The sequence below is a fragment of the Salvelinus fontinalis genome, chromosome 3 (assembly GCF_029448725.1).
Source record: "Salvelinus fontinalis isolate EN_2023a chromosome 3, ASM2944872v1, whole genome shotgun sequence".
Taxonomy (NCBI): Eukaryota; Metazoa; Chordata; class Actinopteri; order Salmoniformes; family Salmonidae; genus Salvelinus; species Salvelinus fontinalis.
Genome location: NC_074667.1, coordinates 43,008,086 through 43,027,239, shown reverse-complemented (window position 1 = coordinate 43,027,239; position 19,154 = coordinate 43,008,086). Strand labels below are relative to the sequence as shown.

The following is a 19,154-nucleotide window of genomic DNA, read 5'->3' as shown; positions in this document are numbered from 1 at the left end:
GAGAGAGAGAGGCGCGAGAGCGAGAGAGCGAGAGGCGCGAGAGCGAGAGAGCGAGAGGCGCGAGAGCGAGAGAGCGAGAGGCGCGAGAGAGAGAGGCGCGAGAGCGAGAGAGAGAGAGGCGCGAGAGCGAGAGAGAGAGAGGCGCGAGAGCGAGAGGCGCGAGAGCGAGAGACGAAAGAAGGGCGCGACAGCGAGAGATCGAGAGCGCGCGCGAGAGAGCGCGCGCGAGAGAGCGCAACACGCGCGAGAGAGCGCGAGAGCGCAACACGCGCGAGAGAGCGCGAGAGCGCAACACGCGCGAGAGAGCGCGAGAGCGCAACACGCGCGAGAGAGCGCGAGAGCGCAACACGCGCGAGAGAGCGCGAGAGCGCAACACGCGCGAGAGAGCGCGAGAGCGCAACACGCGCGAGAGAGCGCGAGAGCGCAACACGCGCGAGAGAGCGCGAGAGCGCAACACGCGCGAGAGAGCGCGAGAGCGCAACACGCGCGAGAGAGCGCGAGAGCGCAACACGCGCGAGAGAGCGCGAGAGCGCAACACGCGCGAGAGAGCGCGAGAGCGCAACACGCGCGAGAGAGCGCGAGCGCAACACGCGCGAGAGAGCGCGAGCGCAACACGCGCGAGAGAGCGCGAGCGCAACACGCGCGAGAGAGCGCGAGCGCAACACGCGCGAGAGAGCGCGAGCGCAACACGCGCGAGAGAGCGCGAGCGCAACACGCGCGAGAGAGCGCGAGCGCAACACGCGCGAGAGAGCGCGAGCGCAACACGCGCGAGAGAGCGCGAGCGCAACACGCGCGAGAGAGCGCGAGCGCAACACGCGCGAGAGAGCGCGAGCGCAACACGCGCGAGAGAGCGCGAGCGCAACACGCGCGAGAGAGCGCGAGCGCAACACGCGCGAGAGAGCGCGAGCGCAACACGCGCGAGAGAGCGCGAGCGCAACACGCGCGAGAGAGCGCGAGCGCAACACGCGCGAGAGAGCGCGAGCGCAACACGCGCGAGAGAGAGCCGCGCAACACGCGAGAGAGAGCGCGAGCGCAACACGCGCGAGAGAGCGCGAGCGCAACACGCGCGAGAGAGCGCGAGCGCAACACGCGCGAGAGAGCGCGAGCGCAACACGCGCGAGAGAGCGCGAGCGCAACACGCGCGAGAGAGCGCGAGCGCAACACGCGCGAGAGAGCGCGAGCGCAACACGCGCGAGAGAGAGCCGCGCAACACGCGCGAGAGAGCCGCGCAACACGCGAGAGAGAGCAGCGCAACACGCGAGAGAGAGAGACGCGCAACACGCGAGAGAGAGAGACGCGCAACACGCGAGAGAGAGAGACGCGCAACACGCGAGAGAGAGAGACGCGCAACACGCGAGAGAGAGAGACGCGCAACACGCGAGAGAGAGAGACGCGCAACACGCGAGAGAGAGAGACGCGCAACACGCGAGAGAAACAGACGCGAGAGAGACAGACGCGAGAGATGTGCGAGAGACGTGCGAGAGAGAAAAGGGATTAGAGGTGTGTGTGTGTTTAAGGTACTTACCGTGGGTACATATTCAGAGGGGAACTTGTTTGTGGTGTAGGAGATGAGCAGACAGGTTTTACCCACAGCTCCGTCACCCACCACAACACACTTGATCGTTTGCATAGCTGTGATTTAGAAACCTCTCTACTCATTCAAGATCTAGAGTGTAAAAGAACGGGAAGAGAAGTTAGTGGGTACAACGGCAGAACGACAGCCTCTGACAGCTACAGGCTAATGAGCACCCTGTTCAAGGCCTACGCTTGTTGGAACCAAAAAAAAAGGACACTTTAATGAAAATATTGTCTTCATGCCATTCACATTCTCCATTCCAAGCAGTGTGGTTGGACTGCGGACTGAGGTAGTGACAGCATACTGCCCCGAGTGAACGTGAGAATCAGAGATGAGGAAGACAGCAGGTTGGAATAATCATGAGCTGAAGTTCACCCAGGCTAAGTGAGACAGTGACTGTCAGAGCTCTGTCTATTACACATCTCCCTCCCCACACACCATCTCCCTCCCCACACACCATCTCCCTCCATTTCTCTACCCACACACCATCTCCCTCCATTTCTCTACCCACACACCATCTCCCTCCATTTCTCTACCCACACACCATCTCCCTCCATTTCTCTACCCACACACCATCTCATTACACACATGCAGGTGTGTCATGTAGACACACTTCTCTCCCCGTCATTACACACTTGCTCATTACATAAACCCTGCTTTCATTACACACACCATCCAGGCACAGAAACCACATCACAGTTCAGTGAAAGAGAAGTGTTGGTTAACTTCTTTGATATAGGGGGCAGCATTTTCACTTTTGGATGAATTGCATGCCCATAGTGAACTGCCTGCTACTCAGGCCCAGAAGCTAAGACATGCATATTTGGATAGAAAACACTCTGAAGTTTCTAAAACTGTTTGAATGATGTCTGTGAGTATAACAGAACTCATATGGCAGGCAAAAACCTGAGAAAAAAATCCAAACAGGAAGTTAGAATTCAGAGACTGGTCGATGTTAAAATCATCGCCTATTCAATTCCCTGTAATATATGGATCTGTTTGCACTTCCTACACCTTCCACTAGATGTCAACAGTCTGTAGAACGCTGAATGAAGCCTCTAGTGTGATGTGAGGCCGGATGGGAGGTGTTTCAGTCATTGGTCTGGCAGATTGCCAGTTCTTGATCACGCGCTTTCCTCATGATGTCGCCTTACGTTCCATTACTTATACAGACATGAAGAAATGCTCCGGTTGGAACGTTATTGGATATATATGATAACAACATCCTGAAGATTGATTATCTACTAAGTTTGACCAGTTTATTCGACTTGTAATATAACTTTTTGAGTTTTCGTCCGACGTTTGCCTGCATCTGCACGAGTGTTTGGACATGTGTACTACACATGCTAGCAAAAGTAGCTAACTGGACATAAGTAATGGACATTATCGAACAAAACAATGATTTATTGTGGAACTAGGATTCCTGGCACTGCATTCTGATGAAGATAATCAAAGGTAAGGGAATATTTATGATGCAATTTCATATTTCTGTTGACTCCAACATAACATGGCGGATAAATGTTGTTAAATCTGAGCGCGGTCTCAGATTATTGCATGGTGTGCTTTTTACGTAAAGTTTTTTTTTAAATCTGACAAAGCGGTTGCATTAAGAACAAGTGTATCTTTAATTATGTGTAAAACATGTATCTTTCATCAAAGTTTATGATGAGTATTTCTGTTATTTGACGTGGCTCTATGCAATTACTCCGGATATTTTGGAGGCATTTCTGAACATGACGCTAATGTAAACCGAGATTTGTGGATATAAATATGCACATTATCGAACAAAACAAATGTATTGTGTAACATGATGTCCTATGAGTGCCATTGATGAAGATCAATGGTTAGTGATTAATTGTATCTCTATTTCTGCTTTTTGTGACTACTATCTTTTGCTGGGAAAATCGCTGTGTTTTTCTGTGGCTATGTACTGATCTAACATAATTGTTTGGTGTGCTTTCCCCGTAAATCATTTTTGATTTCATGATAGATTGATTTTTATAGTAATATATTTGAATTTGGCGCGCTACATTTTTTCTGGATTTTGGCCAAGTGGGATGCTACCGTCCCACCTATCCCAGAGAACTTAAGAGTTGCAACAGTGACTAGACGGTCCAACACCCAGACAAATCTCCTGTTCCATAGCTGATTTGACGCAGGCCCGGTCTGTAAAACAACCTCTTGCCTGGCCCAAACCCTCAAAGTAAACTGCCTGCTACTCAGGCTCAGAGGCTAGGATATGCATATAATTGGTAGATTTGGATATAAAACACTGAAGTTTCTGAAACTGTTAAAATAATGTCTGTGAGTATAACAGAACTGATATGGCAGGCAAAAACCTGAGGAAAATCCATCCAGGAAGTGCTATTATTTTGTAATGGCTGTTTTTCTATTGAAAGCCTATCCACCATACAAAGACGTATGACCCAGTTCACGATCCCTATGGCTTTCACTACATGTGGCCAGTCTTTAGGCTTTGTTTCAGGCTTTTACTCTGAAAAATGAGGGTGAAACACCACTTTCAATGAGAGGACAGTGGACATTTCCAGACATGAGGCCTGCACATGACCGGGAGCGTGCCTTTCTTGTTTTTCCTTTTCTATTGACGAAGCCATTGTCCGGTTGAAATATGATCGATTATTTATGACAAAAACAACCCGAGGATTGATTATAAACATCGTTTGACATGTTTCTACGAACTTTTATGGTACGGTACTTTTTTGATTTTGAATGCCTGCTGTGACCGCGCTTTGTTCCAATGGATTACTGAACAAAACTGAGGTTTTTGGACATATAGAGGGACTGTATCGAACAAAACGAACATTTAGTCTTGGGAGTGCAACCATATGAAGATCAAAGGTAAGTGATACAAAAGTCATAAATAGCGATAAAATGTTACTCCTCTAGTTGGCTGGTTACTGTTTGGAATGATTTGTCTGCTGGGCGCTGTTCTCAGATAATCACATGGTTTGCTTTCGCCATAAAGTATTTTTGAAATCTGACACAGTGGCTGGATTAACAACAAGATATGTTTTTTTTTTGGTGTATTGCACAAATATTTATAGTAATTTAATTTGAATTTGGCGCTCTGCAATTTCACCAGATTTTGGCCAGGTGGGACGGTAGCGTCCCACACCCCCTAGAGGTTAAATAGTAGTGTCATTCACACAAACAAGGCATGGCTGTGCAGGGTTACACATACAGCTGAGCTGGGCTGCTGGCATGGAGAAATGGGCTCCTTCAGTGAGATGAGAACACTGGGTTTTGTGATGCTATGGAATACACACCTCACACTGATCTTCACTTTACCCATCTACAACCCATAGAACCAACCAGACCAAGCTCGCAATAATGCAGAAATTGTCAGTTTTACTTGTCAGTTTTAAATCAGTAACCATAGAGAAGAAGTGGGAAGAAACCAGTAAGCAGACAGGCAGACATAGATCTGATTGGCTGACCTGGAAGAATAGGGTGGCATACTTTCAATTGCAGCTATACATGTTTTGGGATAGATAAATAAAAACAGATCAAACTGTAGCAAATCAATAAACCATATCTCCACACACACACACACAGTACTAGACAATGTCAGATGATATTGGCACAACACATTTGAAATCAGCTTATATAAATAAAACATTGTCTGTATAGAATACATAATTTATCATATTATTTCATGACAATATACAGATGTAATGCATGGTATTCCTAATGACTGATGTCAGTAAACCAGGATTGATTATATTCTGCATCGACACGGTTTTGCTTCTTCCGTTTGACCTTTTCTCAATTGACATTTACAGCGGATTCATGATTTCGACCGGCTAAGAAAGGCTGCCTGTGTCTCGTCGTGTTTATTACTCTTGGACAGCAGGAGATCGAACTTTAAAAATTGAAAAAACGTTGCAAATGTCAGAGACAGACGCAAGGTTTATACAAATCTTCGCTGCTGAATTTGTCTAAAAGAAAATGTTAGATAACTTTTAGATGCTTTTTAGAGTGGAGATTAGAGGTCGACCGATTATGATTTTTCAACGCCGATACTGATTAATCGAACAATTTTTAAATTTATTTATTAACAGACTTGTCAAAACTATAGTTTGTTAACTTCTCTAGGATAGGGGGCAGCATTCGGGATTTTGGATGAAATGCATGCCCAAATCAAACTGCCTGCATCTCGGGCACCAGAATATGATATGCATAAAACTGGTAGATTTGGATAGAAAACACTATAAAGTTTCCAAAACTGTTAAAATAGTGTCTGCGAGTATAACAGAACTGATTTGGCAGGCGAAAACCGGAGAAAACTACTTCCTGAATGGATTTTTGGTTTTTTGGTTTTGTAGTTTATTCAATGCCAATACAGTATCCATTGACTTAGGACTCAAATTGCAGTTTCTATGCATTCCACTAGATATCAACAGTCTTCAGAAATTGTTTCAGGCTTGTATTCTGAAAAATGGAGAAGTAAGAGCAGTCTTAAATGAGTGGACCCTGCCGTGTCACAGAGCTTTTTCCTGCGCCAGACCGAGAGTGCGCGTTTCTTGTTTACTTTTTAAAATTGACAACGTTATTGTCCGGGTGAAATATTATCGATTATTTAGGCTAAAAACAACCTGAGGTTTGAATATAAACATCGTTTGAGATGTTTCTATTAACTTTACGGATACAATTTGGATTTTTTTGCCTTCCTGTTTTGACTGCGTTTGAGCCTGTGGATTACTGAAGAAAACGTGCGAACAAAACTGAGGTTTTTGGGTATAAAGAGACTTTATCGAACAAAAGGAACATTTATTGAGTAAATGAATGTCTGCTGAGTGCAACCATATGAAGATCATCAAAGGTAAGGGATTAATTTTATCTTTATTTCTAAATTGTTTAACTGTTCTACCTGGCTGGCTACTGTTTGTAATGTGTCTAGTGGGCTATGTTCTCAAATAATCGTAAGGTATGCTTTCGCCGTAAAGCATCTTTTTTTTTATTATCTGACACCGTGGTTGGATTCACAAGCAGTTAATCTTTAAACCTATGTAAAATATGTTTTGTTTTCTGAATTTTTATAATGAGTATTTCTGTATTTGAATTTGGCGCCCAGCAGTTTCACTGGCTGTTGAAGAGGTGGGACGCTACCGTCTCACGTGCCCAAGAGAGGTTAACAAGAAATTTGTGGAGTGGTTGAAAAACAAGTTTTAATGACTCCAACATAAGTGTAAGTGAAATTCTGACTTCAACTGTAAAAATTGTAAAACCAGAGAAACTGATCATTTTGCAGTGGTCTCTTAATTCTTTCCAGAGTTGTATCTGAGGCAATTTAGGAATTAGGATTTGTTTTCTGGGAAAAGGAATACCTAGTTAGTTGCACAACTGAATGCATTCAACCAAAATGTGTGTTCCAAATTTAACCCAACCCCTCTGAATAAGAGAAATGCTGGGGGGCTGCATTCATCGACATCCATGTCATCGCCGCACAGGGAGCAGTTGTTGTTGGGGGTTAACTGCCTTGCTTAAGGGTAGAGCAGCACATTTTCCCCACCTTGGGGATACGAACCAGCCACCTTTCGGTCACTGGCCCAATGCTCTTAACCACTAGGCTACCTCCGGCTAGGCTACCTCAATTAGGGATTGTTGCACACTGTTGGTTTATAGAAACTCACACATTTTGATCATTGTTCTAAAAATAGCTTTTTTATTTTATTTGAGAGAGAGAGAGAAATGTGTGAGTACGCAAACAGTCAGATAACTCATCCAGAGCTCTTTGACTTCTGGCAGAAAGCTATTCAAAGATATGATGGCAAACATTTAGTAGTGAATTGCATACAAGTGTATCACCTCGTGTGCTCACAAAAGAGACCGAAATTACAGCAGCTACAAATACTCACATTTATTGAAAAACGTCAAATAAATAGTTGACGGCATTTAAAATCCACCCCATGGCCTTTTCCAAATACCCCATTATACTGTATACCGCCCAAGCCTAGTATGCAAGTACTCGATTACTCATGCCCATTCAAAGGGAGCGAGTTAAAGGGAGGAAGAGAGAGAAAGCAAGACTACGAGTCATTTTTCACGTGCGCAAGAGAGTGTAAGAGTGAAAGAAAAGGAGTGTGCAAACAAACTAGTCATGCACAGATGGACCCCATCCTTCCATACTACAACACCCTAAGGATGTGGGGCTGACCATCGTTCTGTTCCAGTAGGACACACAAAGCAGATTGATCAGGGTGTTCTCTGCCCACAGTGGCTCCAGGCAGCTGGACACTGGCTGGGGTGAGTTGATGCAGATGCCAAGTTAAGAGTGATAGCACTGTTTAGGTGATCTGCATGAGAAGAACCCACAGCGGTCCAAATGTTGCCACATCTAGCCCCGCCACCCTGAGCAGTTTACGAGACAAAACTGGGACAAATTAAGCCTATTGCTGCCCACTGCTAGACTAATGAACATGCTCAACCCACAGCCTGCAGGGTGCAAAATGTTCTCACCTTTGTCTATCTAGTAGCACTGAGTCTATTCGTCTATCCATATTTTACCCTGCACTGACACTGTCTCTTTATATCTAATCAACACTTAATAGCTAATACAATTATCATACTTCCAGATAGGTGACATGCCTGACAACAGGACCAAACCAGACATCATGACACGGCTACAGCAAATTCTGCCAAGGCCAAGTCAAAACAGATGGACTCAAAGTAGGCACAAGGGCCTGGGGTTTGGGCCATGTAGTGGTTACAGACACCATCTTTGGTGCACGTAGACTCGTGAGAGCATAGGATCGTATCCTGATCCCGGCTTTCCACACACACACACTTCTGTTCATCATTTGATATAGGCCTACATGAAGTGATCTTCAATAAAATGTACTGTTAAAAGGAAACTCCAACAGTTGCCAACCAACACCAAGCAATGTGGACTTTTCACCTGTGGACTCACACCACACTGAATCTGTCTGACTGTCAATACTGATTCTGTCTGTTTATCTATAAGCTTATTTCACTGACCTGGCTGAACTTGCTTCAGAGTGCTGTCTGGCCTACAAACACAAATGAGTGGATAAAGGCTGATGCAGTCATTACTACAACTGTAAAGTGTCTCCATCGCCACACACACACACACACATCTAATGTTGAACTAATACTAGAGGTGTTCAGCTATTCCAAGAATGTCTAAAGAGAAGATTCTCCATCCCACTCCTTTGTATTTGCAAGGGTTCACTGTAATAAGAAATTAGCAAGAAATTCAGTAGAAATGTGAAATTAGGCTACCCTTCCTAGCAAACCAATATGTATTTTCATATCTATGGCACTTCCACAGTACAAAAAAAGTATTCAAATGTATGCACTCACTACTGTAAGTTGCTCTGTGTAAGAGTGCCTGTTAAATGACAAATGTTAAATGTAGAGAGCAGGGGACACAGAATGTAGTTGTACAATTGTTTTCAGGGACGTCCTCGTCTGGTCTTACAGTTAAATGCTGTGCAGTAATAGCCTACCAAAACCAGCTCTATCTGCAAGGCGGTGTCTGGTATTACACCGGATTTACTCACCCTGAAAGGCTTTAGTGATCATTCACAGCCTCCCTGTTTCCTTCCTACTGCCTAGTAGACAAACACACTCACATACTGCTAACCAACCCTTCAATCAAAGGTCCATGTTAGTCCAAGACAGCCAAATTACTATTGCTGCACACCACTGTACTGTCTGGTACACCAAGCAAATTAAATCAATGTACTACAGAAAGTCAATCATGTTCAGTTGGATCCCTTTTCTATCAGCACTGACTATATAGGGAACTGTGTAATAGGGGAAATCAGCTCTACACAAGACAACTAACACACACACTTTCCTATGGCATGGATCTCAAGTCCAACTACCTTGATTAGAATTGGTCTGGGTAATTAGCATGGAAGGTCAGTCGCCCTCTGTTTTATTGCAACATCCAACATTATTGGATTATTTAGCTATGCAATCAATTTTAGTGCGGATTCAACATCCGGACTTCAAAGCAATGCAGCAGCATCAAAACATTGGACGAATGTCAACCTGAACTCCTTACCTGGGTAAATGATGAATAATGTCCTGGTAGCTTGGTGATAACAATATACCACCCCGATGTACATCTTACCATCAAATTAGATACGAGCTAAATAACGTTACGGGTCGTACTAGTCGATGGCCTAATCTGTCTGATGACAATTCTAACACACATTGATTGGGAAATGATCGACAATCACAATAATTTGCTAAATAAAAACACCCCTAGGTAATATTAACGTTACATTTACAAACTACGTTGTCTTGAAATAATTAAACATTCTGTGTTCTGGCTACCATCTTTTAGTTTTCCTTCCCGGCTTACTCAGTAACGTTTCTCTCCCTGGCAGTTTTCAGCAGTGAGCAACCATCGCCATTCGAGCTACTTAGTTATCCAAGTTTAACAGTTAGCAACAGTGCTATCGGTCAATGATGAAGAAATCCATAATAACGTTATTTGTTTTCATATGAACCCTGTCATACCGGTTAGCTCATTTAGATATAATATTTAAATGAAAATGAATTATTACCGTTGACCTAGCTTGCTATCAGCTTCCTCTGCTGCTAGCTAGTAACGTTAGTTTGCAGTAGACTGGCTGGCAAGCGGATGCTGTTATTGAATGAGATTGACTAAATGAAGCATTTTATCTCCAATGAAGTAAACAACCAGATTCATACGTTGATAGTGACATGCTAGTAATAACTTAGTTTTTAAACACTCTTCGGGATAAAATTATTGATGAAAAAGTGATTTTCCGTACCGTTTCCTCTCTGTGTCTCTGCGCGGGCGTTGGCAGGTTCGCGCTAGGGGGTTTCTAGTCAAAAGTGCAGGGGCACGTTGCGTATAACGTAATGCGTGACATGCTAATCACAAATCACTTGTAGCTAAATGTATTGATTTACTACAAATGATTTACATTTCAATAACAGTGTACATTGATGTTTTCCGTAGTAAGAATAGTATAGTACAATGCTGGATTTATCTTACCATGTGGTAATGAAAGTTATGAAAACACAAAACTTTTCGCAGTCACCTGCTATATTATAAGTAGATGGAGAGAATCTCAACGGCTATTTCCAGTAAGATTATATTCGCACAAGATCATTATTTTGACGATTATTATTATTTGAACTCCACTCCACTGAATCAAAGAGACTAATGTAGTCTGATTGTATCTTTGTGAAGTGTCACAATAAATATATGGCTGCATTTGCATTGGCTACTATCTGCACAACACTGTAAATAGCCATGAAGTGAGAGTTGAAATGTCGCTATTCCTTTGGAACTTTTCTGAGTGTAATGTTTACTGTTCATTGTTTATTTCACTTTAGTTTATTATCTATTTCACTCGTTTAATAGTGGTGGTTGTTTAGATATTTGAAGCATTGGAGAAAACAATAAACAGAGTATGAGGAATACATTTCCAGTTCGAAAAAGGAGAGCAAATGTCTACAAAGGCTACTGGACTTGGTTTTCAAACCCAATATAAAGTTACATAAAGCAGGTTTGTTGGTCGCTAATTTTGTGCCTCTCCCAACTACGGATTCATTCGTTTGTCTGTGTGTATAGTACAAGAAGTACAAGAAGAAACTGAACTAGTGCAATGATTGTGGCAAGTGCTTCCACAACAGGGGAAACCTGAAACAGTATGTTGCGAAGAATGTGTCAGAAGCTTCACTCTTGAGGCCTTTATGAGTCCAAAAAATCGGACCAGTCCGAAATGGACCTGGTGCTTTCCCACCCGGACCCGATATGCATAAATTAATGTAAAAAAATATAGAGACCAGTTCCGGATGAATCCGAGGACAACTAGACCCGTTCAGAATAGACATGCACTGTAAAAAAATATCTGTCATTATACTGGACATGTAAACATGTTTCCCATGCCAATAAAACCCTCTTTCTTTCTCTCTCGGAGAACCTGAGCCCTAGGACCATGCCTCAGGACTACCTGGCAGGATGACTCCTTGCTGTCCCCAGTCCACCTGGCCGTGCTGCTGCTCCAGTTTCAACTGTGGCTATGGAACCCTGACCTGTTCACCGGACGTGCTACCTGTCCCAGATCTGCTGTTTTCAACTCTCTAGAGACCGCAGGAGCGGTAGAGATACTCTTAATGATCGGCTATGAATAGCCAACTGACATTTACTCCTGAGGTGCTGACTTGTTGCACCCTCGACAACTACTGTGATTATTATTACTTGACCATGCTGGTCATTTATGAACATTTGAACATCTTGGCCATGTTCTGTTATAATCTCCACCCGGCACAGCCAGAAGAGGACTGCCCACTCCTCATAGCCTGGTTCCTCTCTAGGTTTCTTCCTAGGTTTTGGCCTTTCTAGGGAGTTTTTCCTAGCCACCGTGCTTCTACACCTGCATTGCTTGCTGTTTGGGGTTTTAGGCTGGGTTTCTGTACAACACTTTGATATATCAGCTGATGTAAGAAGAGCTATATAAATACATTTGATTTGATTTGGTTTGAATTGAGTGGTGGTGTCCTCTCGGTCAGGGCGTTGGCATGGTGCAGGAGCAGATAGGGTCAAAGTAGTGGAATGGGGTAGTGGGTAGGGTAATTTAAAAAATATATATATATTTTATTTTTCTCGTTTCCCGTTTTGTATCACGAAGGGTAATGGATTTGTATTATAGTTCAGTTGGTGGCAGTAATGCAACATATTGGATGTTAAACTCCACCGAAGAATCTGCTGAGTGTGGAGATGCATAGGTCGGATAGATAGTGCGGTTTGTGGGATTGGAGAGGATTGGAGTGGTGGTAACTTTTGCTGGGTTCCCGTCCATGTTGGTGTGGTTGGTAATGAGAAGGCTGATGTGGTGGCTAAGAGTGCGGTGAGGAGAGAGGGGGTAGATATTCAGGTGTACAAAGCTGTCATCAAGGCAAAGGGTGGCTACTTTGAGGAATCTAAAATATATTTTGATTTCTTTAACACTTTTTTGGTTACTACATGTGTTATTATTATTTCATCGTTTTGATGTCTTCACTGTTATTTAATTAGAAAATAGAAAAAATAAAGAACCCCCCTTTAGTATTCAGAACCTTTACTCTGTACTTTGTTGAAGCACCTTTGACAGCAATTACAGCCTTGAATCTTCTTGTGTATCACGCCGCAAGCTTGGCACACTTGTATTTGGATACTTTCTTCCATTCTTCTCTGCAGATCCTCTCAAGCTCTGTCAGGTTGGATGGAGAGCGTCGCTGCACAGCTATTTTCAGGTCTCTCCAGAGATGTTTGATAGGGTTCAAGTCCGGGCTCAGGCTGGGCCACTTAGGGGGGAGCGTGCTCAGCACCCTCCTGTACTCCCTGTTCTTCCATGACTGCGTGGCCAAGCACGCCTCCAACTCAATCATCAAGTTTGAAGACGACACAACAGTAGTAGGCTGGATTACCAACGATGACGATACATCCTACAGGGAGGAGGTAAGGGCTCTGGGAGTGTGGTGCCTGGAAACAACCTATCACTCAACATCAACAAAACAAGGGAGATGATCGTGGACTTCAGGAAACAGCAGAGGGTGCACCCCCTTATCTACATCGGCGGGAACGCAGTGGAGAAGGTGGAAAGCTTCAAGTTCCTCGGCGTACACATCACTGACAAACTGAAATAGACCACCCACACAGACAGTGTGGTGGAGAAGGTGTAACAGAGCAACTTCAACCTCAGGAGGCTAAAGAAATTTGCCTTGTCACCTAAAACCCTCACAAACTTTTACAGACGCACAATTGAAAGCATCCTGTCGGACTGTATCACCGCCTGGTACGGCAACTGCACCGCCCGCAACTGCAAGGCTCTCTAGAGCAGGGCTGCCCAACTCTCTTCCTGGAGATCTACCGTGCTGTGGGCTTTTAGTTCAACCCTAATTTAACACACCTGATTATACTAATTAGCTGCTCAACAAGTCCTTAACTAGCTGAATCAGATATGCTAAATTAGGGTTGGACTGAAAACCTACAGGACATTCGATCTCCAGGAAGAGGGTTGGGCATTCCTGCTCTAGAGGGTGGTGCGGTCTGCCCAACGCATTACCGGGGGCAAACTACCCGCCCTCCAGAACACCTACAACACACAATGTCACAGGAAGGCCAAAAAGATCATCAAGGACATCAACCACCCAAGCCAATGCCTGTTCACCCCGCTATCATCCAGAAGGCGAGGTCAGTACAGGTGCATCAAAGCTGGGACCGAGAGACTGAAAAACGTCTTGTATCTCAAGGCCATCAGACTGTGAAACAGTCATCACTAGCACATTAGAGGCTGCTATAGACATAGACTAGAAATCACTGGCCACTTTAAGGAATGGAACACTTGTTGCTTTAATAATGTTTACATATCTGGAATTACTCATCTCATATGTATATACTGTATTCTATACTATTCTACTGTATCTTAGTCCGTTCCGCTCTGACATCGCTCGTCCATATGTATATAGTCTTAATTCATTCCTACTTAGATTTGTGTGTATTGGGTATATGTTGTGAAATTTGTTAGATATTACTTGCTAAATATTACTGCACTGTCGGAGCTAAAAGCACAAGCATTTCGCTACACCCGCAATAACATCTGCTAATCACGTATATGTGACCAATTAAAGTTGATTTGATTTGTACATTGCTCCGTTCATATTTGCCTCAATCCTGACTAGTCTCCCAGTCCCTGCTGCTGAAAAACATCCCAACAGCATGATGCTGCCACCACCGTGCTTCACCATAGGGATCGTGTCAGGTTCCACCAGACATGATGCTTGGCATTCATGCCAAAGAGTTCAATCTTGGTTTAATCAGACCAGATAATCTTGTTTCTCATCAAATCAAATCAAATTTATTTATATAGCCCTTCGTACATCAGCTGATATCTCAAAAGGCTGTACAGAGACCCAGCCTAAAACCCCAAATAGCAAGCAATGCAGGTGTAGAAGCACGGTGGCTAGGAAAAACTCCCTAGAAAGGCCAAAACCTAGGAAGAAACCTAGAGAGGAACCAGGCTATGAGGGGTGGCCAGTCCTCTTCTGGCTGTGCCGGGTGGAGATTATAACAGAACATGGCCAAGATGTTCAAATGTTCATAAATGACCAGCATGGTCAAGTAATAATAATCACAGTAGTTGTCGAGGGTGCAGCAAGTCAGCACCTCAGGAGTAAATGTCAGTTGGCTTTTCATAGCCGATCATTAAGAGTATCTCTACCGCTCCTGCGGTCTCTAGAGAGTTGAAAACAGCAGGTCTGGGACAGGTAGCACGTCCGGTGAACAGGTCAGGGTTCCATAGCCGCAGGCAGAACAGTTGAAATTGGAGCAGCAGCATGGCCAGGTGGACTGGGGACAGCATGGAGTCATCTGACAGGTAGTCCTGACGCATGGTCCTAGGGCTCATGTCCTCCGAGAGAGAGAAAGAAAGAGAGAGAGAGATTTAGAGAGAGCATACTTGAATTCACACAGGACACCGGATAAGACAGGAGAAGTACTCCAGATATAACAAACTGACCCTAGCCCCCCGACACATAAACTACTGCAGCATAAATACTGGAGACTGAGACAGGAGGCGTCAGGAGACACTGTGGCCCCATACGATAATACCCCCGGACAGGGCCAAACAGGAAGGACAAAACCCCACCCACTTTGCCAAAGCACAGCCCCAACACCACTAGAGGGATATCTTCAACCACCAACTTACCATCCTGAGACAAGGCCTAGTATAGCCCACAAAGATCTCCGCCACGGCACAAACCAAGGGGGGACGCCAACCCAGACAGGAAGCTCACGTCAGTGACTCAACCCACTCAAGTGACGCACCCTTCCTAGGGACGGCATGAAAGAGCACCAGTAAGCCAGTGACTCAGCCCCTGTAATAGGGTTAGAGGCATAGAATCCCAGTGGAGAGAGGGGAACCGGCCAGGCAGAGACAGTAAGGGCGGTTCGTTGCTCCAGAGCCTTTCCGTTCACCTTCACACTCCTGGGCCAAACTACACTCAATCATATGACCCACTGAAGAGATGAGTCTTCAGTAAAGACTTAAAGGTTGAGACCGAGTCTGAGGTCTCTCATATGGGTAGGCAAACATTCCATAAAAATGGAGATCTATAGGAGAAAGCCCTGCCTCCAGCTGTTTGCTTAGAAAATTCTAGGGACAATTAGGAGTCCTGCGTCTTGTGACAGTAGCGTGCGTGTAGGTATGTACGGCAGGACCAACTCGGAAGGATACATAGGAGCAAGCCCATGTAACGCTTTGTAGGTTAACAGTAAAACCTTGAAATCATCCCTTGCCTTAACAGGAAGCCAGTGTAGGGAGGCTAGCACTGGAGTAATATGATCACATTTTTTTGATCATATGCATAGAGATCATCTGCAAAAAAGTTGAGTTTATATTTAAGTTTACCAATACTGATACCTGTTACGTTTGGGTCCTATCTAATTCTTTCTGCAAGAGATTCAATTGCCAGTGAAAACAGGAGTGGGGAGAGAAGACATCCCTGTCTTGTGCCCCTTTCTAAAGCAATAATGTATTATTATCAGATAATATATTATATTATTTATATATAATATTGTTATATTATTTCTGTATATTTTTGCTTTAAGACATTTTATACAATATTTTAATGAAATTATTACACTACAGTCATGGACAAAAGTTTTAAGAATGACACAAATATACATTTTCACAAAGTTTGCTGCTTCAGTGTCTTTAGATATTTTTATCAGATGTTACTATGGAATACTGAAGTATAATTACAAGTATTTCATAAGTGTCAAAGGCTTTTATTGACAATTACATGAAGTTGATGCAGAGTCAATATTTTCAGTGCTGACCCTTCTTTTTCAAGACCTCTGCAATCTGCCCAGGCATGCTGTCAATTAACTTCTGGGCCACATCCTGACTGATGGCAGACCATTCTTGCATAATCAATGCTTGGAGTTTGTCAGAATTTGTGGGGTTTTGTTTGTCCACCCGCCTCTTGAGGATTGACCACAAGATCTCAATGCGATTAAGGTCTGGGGAGTTTCCTGGCCATGGACCCCAAATATCGATGTTTTGTTCCCCGAGCCACTTAGTTATCACTTTTTCCTTATGGCAAGGTGCTCCATCATGCTGGAAAAGACATTGTTCGTCACCAAACTGTTCTTGAATGGTTGGGAGAAGTTGCTCTCAGAGGATGTGTTGGTACCATTCTTTATTCATGGCTGTGTTCTTAGGCAAAATTGTGAGTGAGCCCACTCCCTTGGCTGAGAATCAACCCCACACATGAATGGTCTCAGGATGCTTTACTGTTGGCATGACACAGGACTGATGGTAGAGCTCACCTTGTCTTCTCCGGACAAGCCTTTTTCCGGATGCCCCAAACAATCGAAAAGGTGATTCATCAGAGAAAATGACTTTACCCCCAGTCCTCAGCAGTACAATCCCTGTACCTTTTTCAGAATATCAGTCTGTCCCGGATGTTTTTCCCTGGAGAGAAGTGGCATGTGTTTCCTTGCAGTTAACCATGATTGACAGAGGAAGAAAAATGATTCAAAGCACCACCCTCCTTTTGAAGCTTACAGTCTGTTATTCAAATTCAATCAGCATGACAGAGTGATCTCCAGCCTTGTCCTCGTCAACACTCACACCTGTGTTAACGAGAGAATCACTGACATGATGTCAGCTGGTCTTTTTGTGGCAGGGCTGAAATGCAGAAGAATTTGGGGGGGGGATTCAGTTAATTTGCATGACAAAGAGGGCCTTTACAATTCATCTGATCACTCTTCATACCATTCTGGAGTATATCCAAATTGCCATCATACAAACTGATGCAGAAGACTTGAAAATTAATATTTGTGTCATTCTCAACTTTTGGCCACGACTGTATTGAAGTGTCACTGAATAATAAGGTATCTCTGTAAGATCTTGGTCTGTACCAGTGTTTTCAATAGGAAATTATTTTCACCCACAATCTTACACAAGTGGCAATACATTAACATCTCTACCCCATGCTGATCATTCATTTACACAGGAGAAGTAATGCATAGTGGGAAATGTACTGTAGCGTCCCCCATTAACACGGTTCTGTCTGGAGAAGCCCCTGACTGCAGTGTGCAGTTCGGGGCCGGGCTCAATGTGAGCAGGGTCAAATGCGTTTAACCAGAACCCTTCCCGTCTCCTTCAAGGTCACCCAAGTTGAGGTAAACGTTGAAGGTATCAACATCAATGAAATCGAATCTTAATCGAACCTAACCTACATGGATAAAAATATAAACCATGGGAAGTAAGTGAGACTGTCATTATGCATAATGTATTTTGTAATATTCATGTTATACCAATGCAGTGGTATATTTTTACATGACCAACTACTGCACCGATATTAGCATTACATTTACATTTACATTTAAGTTATTTAGCAGACGCTCTTATCCAGAGCGACTTACAAATTGGTGCATTCACCTTATGACATCCAGTGGAACAGCCACTTTACAACAGTGCATCTAAATCTTTTAGGGGGGGGGGGGGGTCAGAAGGATCACTTTATCCTATCCTAGGTATTCCATTAGCATATGACTGAGTGAAAACTATGCAAAACTACAAAGGAACAAACAAAACAGGATCATACCTGGAGGAGCAGAGAGAAGTAATTAGTAAAGCAGTTTTATACACTGAGCCCAGGTGGCTCCAATCACTAACGACCCTCCCCTGCCTGCAGGAGGAACCGCACCTGCAATGCAGAGGAGGGGCCGTGACAACAGTTATGTAATCGATTTGATCGTTGATTTTCTACTGTTTCTTCCACGTCTGCCTTGTTGTGTTTGGCTGGCTCTAAATGTGTATCGTTGATGCCATTCCCTTAGTTACACATAGCGAGTCTACACATCCTACACATAGTATATACAATAATGAAATCACCTGGTCCCAACATAAATTCAGCAAAAAAAGAAACGTCCCGTTTTCAGGAACCTGTCTTTCAAAGATAAATCGTAAAAATCCAAATAACTTCACAGATGTAAACGGTTTAAACACTGTTTCCAATGCTTGTTCAATGAACCATAAACAATTAATGAACATGCACCGGTCGTTAAGATACTAACAGCTTACAGACGGTAGGCAATTAAGGTCACAGTTATGAAAACTTAGGACACTAAAGAGGCCTTTCTACTGACTCTGAAAACACCAAAAGAAAGATACCCAGAGTCCCTGCTCATCTTCTTGAACGTGCCTTAGGTGCTGCAAGGAGGCATGAGGACTGCAAATGTGGCCAGGGCAATAAATTGTAATGTCTGTACTGTGAGACGCCTAAGACAGCGCTACAGGACGGACAGCTGATCGTCCTCGCAGTGGCAGACCACGTGTAACAACACCTGCACATCATCGGTACATCCGAACATCACATCTGCAGGACAAGTACAGGATGGCAACAACAACTGCCCGAGTTATACCAGGAACGCACAATCCCTCCATCAGTGCTCAGACTGTCCGCAATAGGCTGAGAGAGGCTGGACTGAGGGCCTGTAGGCCTGTTGTAAGGCAGGTCCTCACCAGACATCACCGGCAACAATGTCGCCTATGGG

At 44.1% G+C, this 19,154-nt stretch overlaps 1 protein-coding gene across 3 annotated transcripts in view; it reads right to left on the bottom strand.

The window, feature by feature from the left end:
- Nucleotides 1–10,458, bottom strand: part of LOC129849441 (cell division control protein 42 homolog) — a 29,878-nt gene extending 19,420 nt beyond the window's left edge. For 2 of the 3 annotated variants that reach the window (XM_055916283.1, XM_055916282.1), the window contains exons 1-2: nucleotides 10,369–10,458; nucleotides 1,526–1,666 (exon numbers count right to left, since the gene is read on the bottom strand). In XM_055916283.1, the coding sequence (XP_055772258.1) occupies nucleotides 1,526–1,630 (105 nt within the window). In that variant the 5' untranslated portion in view covers nucleotides 1,631–1,666; nucleotides 10,369–10,458. Of the gene's footprint in view, nucleotides 1–1,525; nucleotides 1,667–10,137; nucleotides 10,301–10,368 lie in introns of those variants that run through there. The other variant, XM_055916289.1, reaches the window with a different exon arrangement.
- Nucleotides 10,459–19,154: the final 8,696 nt, after the last annotated feature.